The sequence below is a fragment of the Poecilia formosa genome, unplaced genomic scaffold (genome assembly GCF_000485575.1).
Source record: "Poecilia formosa unplaced genomic scaffold, Poecilia_formosa-5.1.2 Scaffold503, whole genome shotgun sequence".
In the NCBI taxonomy this organism is placed as follows: domain Eukaryota; kingdom Metazoa; phylum Chordata; class Actinopteri; order Cyprinodontiformes; family Poeciliidae; genus Poecilia; species Poecilia formosa.
In genome coordinates this window covers 325,923-333,820 of record NW_006800442.1, presented here as the reverse complement: position 1 = coordinate 333,820, position 7,898 = coordinate 325,923, and the positions used below count along the sequence as shown (strand labels likewise).

The 7,898-nt window shown below is 36.4% G+C and overlaps 1 protein-coding gene across 1 annotated transcript in view; it reads right to left on the bottom strand.

Moving 5' to 3' along the window:
* The window catches only part of LOC103156821 (aldehyde dehydrogenase 2 family member), a 71,631-nt gene that overhangs the window by 30,881 nt on the left and 32,852 nt on the right, over positions 1-7,898 (bottom strand). Inside the window, exons 2-7 of the mRNA XM_007579004.2 lie at positions 5,162-5,266; positions 4,507-4,647; positions 3,690-3,769; positions 2,088-2,199; positions 736-864; positions 135-248 (exon numbers count right to left, since the gene is read on the bottom strand). Coding sequence (XP_007579066.1) covers positions 135-248; positions 736-864; positions 2,088-2,199; positions 3,690-3,769; positions 4,507-4,647; positions 5,162-5,266 — 681 coding nt within the window. The remainder of the gene's footprint in view (positions 1-134; positions 249-735; positions 865-2,087; positions 2,200-3,689; positions 3,770-4,506; positions 4,648-5,161; positions 5,267-7,898) is intronic.

Below are 7,898 nucleotides of genomic sequence, written 5' to 3'. Positions count from 1 at the left end.
GACTGTCATGACAGTCTTATTCAACCCCCTTCAAATAAAGTGTTACCAACTTTTCTACCTAAGGCTATGCACCTGAGGATAGGACTGGAATTTCATTAGATCTAGATGTGAACAGAAATTTCTGACATATTTACCTCTGTGGATCCAGTAAAGGCCACCTTGTCAACATCCATGTGGCTGGCAATGGCTGCACCAGCTGTTGGTCCCATTCCAGGCAAGATATTGACCACGCCTTCAGGAAATCCAACCTGAACACAAAGGTTCAACATAACACAAATCCAAGTAACCACTTGCATTTTTATTTCCAGCACAGGAGAGAGAGAGAAAAAAAAGTCTTGGTCTTTAGTAGGTCTGCATGAGGTGCCATGTTCCCATGTTCTTTCCTCTCCTAATTTGTGCTTCCTAAACTCAGTAACTTTTAGCATTTTGTCATTTCTACATGGTGTAAGACTCTGTCTAACTGACTAAATATTACATTAGTATTGAAAATGTAAGTTTAAAACTCTTGGAATATATTAGCCAACAAATACTGTACTCCAAACAGTCCTTTGTGATATGTGTGGGACAGTACCCCACACATGGACCTCCTGCTTCCTCTTTAGGACCAAGTGTGCACAGAGCCTGTTGTGTATATATTGTTCTCGTTTGTGTATTTTTAGGGTTAAAAAATACACCTTTAGGTCTTTAGGTCGTGTTCAGGTAGAGGTGACTGTAAAACAATAAAACGTGGAATACCTCTTTAATAAGACTGGCCACATAGAGTGCTGTGAGTGGTGTTTGTTCAGCAACTTTCATCACGACAGTATTACCAGTTGCTAAGGCTGGCCCAAGTTTCCAGGCCTGCATCACCAGAGGGAAGTTCCACTGCAGCAAAGAAGAAAAATACAGAGTGCATTACAGTATTGTTACCTTTTGTCTCATGCCAGAACTTCACTGCTGCCAACACAATGCTGCAATCATAAGAGTGTTTGCAGACAGCACCAAATTACTTTACTGACATTCTTATTGGTACCTTTACAGCTCAATGAAACAAAATGTCATCTCAACTGGAAAATGACTATTAAAATCACCCACTATCCACCTGAATCTCCTTAGTGTGCGAGAGGAAAATAAAGGATTTGATGTTTATTTCAGAAAGATGTTAAGATGGTACAGGGCAGAAGGAAAAAAACATGTCGTATCAGATGTATAATAAAGGAAGAATTCACATGACAACATTTTACCCTTCAAGTACATTTCTGTTAACAGGACAGAGTTCATTTAGTTATAGGTTAAAAAAGGACCACGACTGAATACAAATGTATTAAATAATTGGAAAAGACTTGGTATTGACCATTTCAGTGGATCTCTAAATGAAGAAACTGGTCACATACATTGTTCAGGGGTGATGTTGATAGACTCTTTCACACCAAACACCTTCAAAGTTCTCAGGGTTCTATGTACTGGGATCTTCAGTTCAGTTTTTCATTAGGATACAAGTCAGGTGCTTTACCATCCTAACAGTTTTTCTCTGAGACCATTGCAGAGTTTTCTTGACTATGCATTTTGAACAAGTCTCCCCCCTCCACCCCCTCCCCGAGTCTTATCAAGAATGTCCTGGAAAATTTCTCTATTCATCCTTATTTCCCTCATAAGTAGTTTTCCAGTTTCATCTGCTGTAAAACAACCCACATTGTCTTGCTCAATCATATAAACTTAATTTTTGACATGGCATTTATAGGGTATTGAAACAATCTTCCTCTGAATATGTTGTGCCCAAAGACACCCACAACGCTTGGTTGTTAGAGCAGGTGTAACGTGTTCAGTCCTCAAAGTGGCTGCCACAGAAAGGATTGTGGGTCATAGGCCATTTCAGGCCTCTTGTTTCTCTACCCTTTTTCCTGTTTGATGTTCAATAGACGCCATAGTGCCCAACATAAGCAGTGTTCTTTCCACTTGTTTTTTCAAGAAGTCAAAAGGGTAGTGAAATATACATAATATTGGAAAATATTGGTGATTAGCCATAACATTAATATCGGCCCAAATTTTCATATCAATGCATCCCTAGTTTTAAATACACATAAATAAATTATATAAAACATACATACAGGTATTATCTGTCCACAGACTCCAACAGGTTCATGTCTGGTATAGGTGAAGTAATCTCCATCAACAGGGATGGTCTTCCCCTCCCACTTGTCTGCCCAACCTGCATAGTACCTAAACACAGCAAATACTCCAATGCAGTATATACCATATGGTGCAACACAGATTTTGTCAGGATTTTTTTGAGTGTTTGTGCAAATTTTACTTCCACAGCTGACATCCGATTTAAAACAAACACTCAAAATGACCCAAAATGTCAGCTTTCGTACTATGGAATCCTTCATAGAACACACTACACAGAGCAATTATGTTCCAAATGGATTTTTCACAAACAGACATGTCCAAACTTCAGCAGAGATTTTGTTTGATGACTGTCTATATGCTCTGTGACACAGTCTGCCCAACTTTTGACTAAAAAAGTCTAAGGCCTACATGGAACACACATCTGCGCCCGACTTTGCCTTCTCAGTGAAATCACAAGTGGATTAGGAAACAGATCTTTATTACAAAGAAAAGATGACTTAAAGGTGCAGTGTTATGAGTTTCCCTGGCACATTTTGTTATAAAATGGTGCTGTCAAGTAACTATGTTAGCTTCAGTTGTTAGTTTAAAAAAAACCTGTATATATAAACTCTAACATAAATGAAATTTTACTTTGTAATTTAACACCTTGAATTTGGGCCTCTGTCTCTTTAAAAGCTCCTGCTCTTCCTGAAACCTGGCCATCAGGAAGTCATCACAACATGGCTCCTCGACTAACCCTCTAACAACTTTATCAGATTTGCACTGAAATGTAGCTGGTATGAGATCAGCAGACACACAGTTCCACTAGGAGACTGCTGTGGGAATTTCAGTTATCAAAGAATGAGAGTCTGTTTCAATAATTAGAGAAAGATCAATCTTTGCGTTTATGTTTCTTTATTTAAAAGGGAAAAAAATGTTCAAAGATCTGTCTCACTGAACACGGTCAGCAGAAGAGCCCTGAACAACACAATGCATCATTATATAGTCACAGCAAAACAAAGGCAAACCCAAAGTCTGAACTTATCTCCATGAGGTTTTGTCCTCATGCAGCTGTCGCTCACCTCATTGGACGGAAGGATTTTTCAGTTAGACTTTTCATTTGAAACAAACATCATGTATGGCAGGAAATGAGAGCTGATGAGGATTCCTACAGAAACTTCTAGTTCTTCTTTATCAGTAACTCATAGCTGCAGGGTCTCTCACACTTACACAGTAACAGATCAATGAAAAAAAAAACATTCATACACATAACACTATGAATTCAAACTTGTGTAAAGTTAAAATGAAATAAAGAAATAAAGTTAAGTAAGCTTAAAATGAAATTTTCTATTACATAACTGACTAGTCTGAAGGAGCCGTATCGGCGGGTCGTGGGGAAAGCTGCTCTGTGAGGCAGAAGCTCTGATGCTTGGAGCTGCACCTCCAAAGTGCAGTTGAGATGTTAAAGGTTTTATGATCAAGTAACTAAGTTACAATAACAATCAAGTTACGATTACAATGAAACCAAAGCAGCTTTAAAATGTCCAGTCTTAAAAATAAATACATTTTAAAAAACAACTCATTGTTTGGGGGCTTCTTACCTGAGACATTTCACAACCAAGGGTAAATCAGCCAGATAGGCGATGACATACGGCTTCCCGTTGTCCAAGGTTTCCAGTTCCTGAGGCAAGAACACAGATTCACATACAAAGGTGGCTTTTGTTGAGTAGAAGTTCACTATCTAAATGCTTTAATAAAATTTAAGTAACTGGTTGGCAACAATGTCAGTTTCTGATCAACATACTGACTTAGTGTCCAATATGGTCCTCTCATTTTCTTAGAATGAAACTGGAACCATTTTCAAATGCAAATGGTGGATATTTTAGTATTGAACCCAATTCTTGTTCAAGTGCGAGAAAAAAAATCAAAACTATTTACCCACAATTAAAATTCAACACTAAACTGAATTCTGCCTTCTGCTTAAAACACCTTCATAAGACATTTTAGAGAGCCTATTTTCTAATAGTCACATCTGTATAGATTACATTTTCTTAAAACTAATTTGGTAAAAACAAAACAAAAAGAGGCTGCTAACTGATCTGACATTGGCTTCACTGTGTTGGCATTGTGATTTTAGGATTTATGACTTTAGTCTTAGCAAAAACAGATTACATCCAGAGAAACTGTAATATGACATATCAGATTATTTCTATACTAGCAGAACAACAATTTCAATCTGTGAGACTGAGCCGGTTTGTTGTAGACCCTTATGCCAATTTCACACATATTCAATTTCACACACATTAATGAAAAGAAATGTAAGCATGTTATTTACTGTACTGGACTACTAAAAGTAAGAACTTGCCAGACATTCGTTCAAATGCTGTTTGACTGTTGCAACATTAAATATGAACTCACAGCGAGGTAGGCAGAATCTCTTTCAACAGCGTCGGCTAATTTGTAAAGAAGCCTGCCCCGATCAGATGCATCCATACGGCGCCATGGTGAGCCCAGCCTGAAGGCGTTATGTGCGGCCTTCACTGCCTTATCTACATCTGCCTGAAAAAGGAGAAGCAGTTAAATTTTACCACAAGACTTGAGGTATTGTTTAACAATAAAACACAGAAGGCAAAAAACAGTTTGTGCAGTGACACTTTCTGCTTTCTGCCAGGAAACAGCAGGATGACAAGAACCCCAGAAAACTTTCTCTAAAGGTCTTCCCCTGATCTGAAACCGAGTTGCAGATCCTGCTGCCTTGGCAGATCTGAGGCTTTTGGGTTACATGGTTTGTTCAGCAAGTTCTGGGTCCTCTCCCAGTTGGACATGCTTGGAAAACCTCCAAAGGGGGCATCCTGATCACCAGCCTCAACTGACTCTTGTGGATGCAGAGAAGCAGCAGCTCTGCTATAAGCTCCTCATCCCATCTCTGAGGCCGAGTCCAGTCACCCTGCAGAGGAAGCTCATCCTAGCTGGCTTAATATTTTCTGCATTTTTAACGGCATCTAATTCAAAAGGACAAATGAAAAGCAAACATTGTAACTCATGCTAAGTGCATCTTCTTCCTGTCATTTACCTTATCAGCCTCTGCAACCTGGCAGATGATTTCTCCAGTGGATGGATTGATTGTAGGAAAGGTTTTCCCACTCACAGCTTCCTGCCATTCGTTGTTAATAAACAGCTGAAACACAATACACCATTTAGAGAGATTTCAACTTAATTCTCTGATAATATTTCAATAAATACAAACNTATTTATAGGTAAAAAGCTTTGAGTGCAATTAGTTAAATGAACAAAATGAAACAAAAATAAAGATTACATAACAAGAGGCCCCCACATTTTTTTTGTTTATAGAAATAGAACAAATGTGGGGCCCTATCAAATACAATATTAATCATATTCCATTTTTAAAACTTGTTTTAGCAGTAAAAATTAAATGTTGCATTTCTTTAACTAGTATTAGCAACTCAGGAAGGAGGTGGAGGAGATTGATATTTTCAGAGATTATCTGTCTCATAACATGGTGACAGCTTTAACAAATATAGAGAAAACATATTTTTTATTAAAGTTATATACTGCAACTTTAAAAAAACTCTCCTTGTTGCATAGTCCACTTAAGATAAAGGAATATACCAAGTTGTGTCCAGTAAAACAAAAAGACCCTTTTTATAACCTTCCACAAAAGAAATCCAATGTGTAAAAAAGAAAAAAAAAATCAGAAAATGATTTGATGAATATGAATGCAATGTAACAAGTACAACAGTCAACACAGTTCTGTCTCATAAAAAGTTACAATAAACAGTTCCTATTTTTGTTTGTTCTGCCTGTGAACTTCTAAACATTTCCTACAGTCATTTTCACTTTACCTCTCATCATTTATTGTGTCAGCTAACAATTAATTATGACAAAACAAAAGTCAACTACATTTTATTGTTTGGCATCATGGCTCTCCAGAGAGAATTTTTGACTGCTCCCCTGAAAGTTAACAGATCTGAAAATGCAGAACTTCTGCATGTCTGGTAGAATATCTCTACTCCTTACGATAAGACATTTCTTTGGCAACAATAATAAAGTAATTGACATTAAATGCTGCATATTTCATAACAAAAAAAATTACCAGGGAAAGAGCAAAATGTTTGTATTAAATACAAACATTTTGTACTTAATGCTAACGATAAGTATTAACAACACAGCTTTTTGCAGCAAAAATCTTTAATAGATTCCAAATCATTGATAGTACATATTTTTAGAAGAGTAGTGCTAAGAAGCTTTGTTGAGTTTTGATGACCTACCTTTAAACAAACCCACAGCTGTTCTGCACAAACCAGCATATTTCTATTTTTCTCTTAGACTTCAGAGCGTTCTTCTTTACAGTTGTTTCAGATTACTCTTTCTTCATGAGCAGTTCTTCTTTTACCCAGCTTGGATTTCAGGTGCTCAAACAGCTTTGATTTGGGACTGTTTGGGGGGACTTTTTTTTTTTTTTTTTTTTTTTTACAGTATCCTAACAGGGCTATGTGGTCTCCATATGATGGCAAATAAGTCTTCATCTGTCATGAGCTACATGACGTTGGTATCAATCTAAATAAGGACAATAACATATAATTTGTTTAAAAATGGAACAAAAATGGAATTAGAATTGCATGCAAATGATTTGAATTAAATTAGATAACATTGCTAGACACATGCTCTAAAAAGCATGTATAGTTTTTGAAATACTGATTTTTTTTTCAGCTAGTACCTTCTCTCTCAGCATGGTCTCCATAGTTTCCTCAGGAATATTCCTTTGTCTCAGGAAATCACTCAGGTCATCCATTCTGGAAGAGAAGATACACAAGACCATCATCATATGTTTCCAATATAATGAAAAGTCATACTACAAAATATAATAATTTTACCTGAAAAACTAATCATAATGTAGTCATTCATAATGCCATTCAGCACTATGTTTTTTGTCAAATGATTTTACTAAGACTACACTTGAGCTATTTCAATGTTACAAATAAATTCTTTCACCAAATAATTAGCATTTCTTTTACCAGTCATTTTATTAGTGTAATTACACAAATATATGCATATACAGTGGTTTTACTTTTAAAATGGACTCATCTTGAGAAACCTCTTTAAATTCACAGAAAAGATAAGAAAACATTTGTTGGTAATAAAGAACTGTATCATTCCATAATGACCTTGTCTTTAGCAGTAGAAAAGGAAACACTGAAAATTAAGCCATCTGTGGAGAACAGAGGTCATTCAATAGAGAACGGGAGAAACACGAGAAGTGTGGCCTAAGATCACAGCCTTTTCTGTGATCAGAAAAGGCTGTGAAAATCCAGCTGCTCCACGCTGTTCACAACAACACACACTGTACAAAAGCAAGAACATGTTGTAGTGGTTGTTATTTGAACTTACTGATTAAATCAATAAAATAGATTTGCAGACAGACAAAATATATATATTTATATTTACATTTCTTTGCTTGGGGTTTAGTTTCTTAAATTATTTAGAATTTAATAATAATAAGAGAGAGCGAGAGAGTACATGACATAAAATGCCATGACATATTTTAGTTTAACTTTTAAAAAATACATAGGCTCAGAAGTATCATTTTGGTGTCGCAGTGGTTTGGGAGCGAGATGCAGCATCTACGAACTACTCACCAGTTATTACACCACGACTTTGTGGTAAACTGAACATGTGTCATTACAGCAAATAAAACCACGTAATCCTTGGATATTAACTAAAGTTACCAGAAAGTGTTGAGGAAAATGAATATTTTTAGTGTTTAATATAGTTAATCTCACGGCATGTGA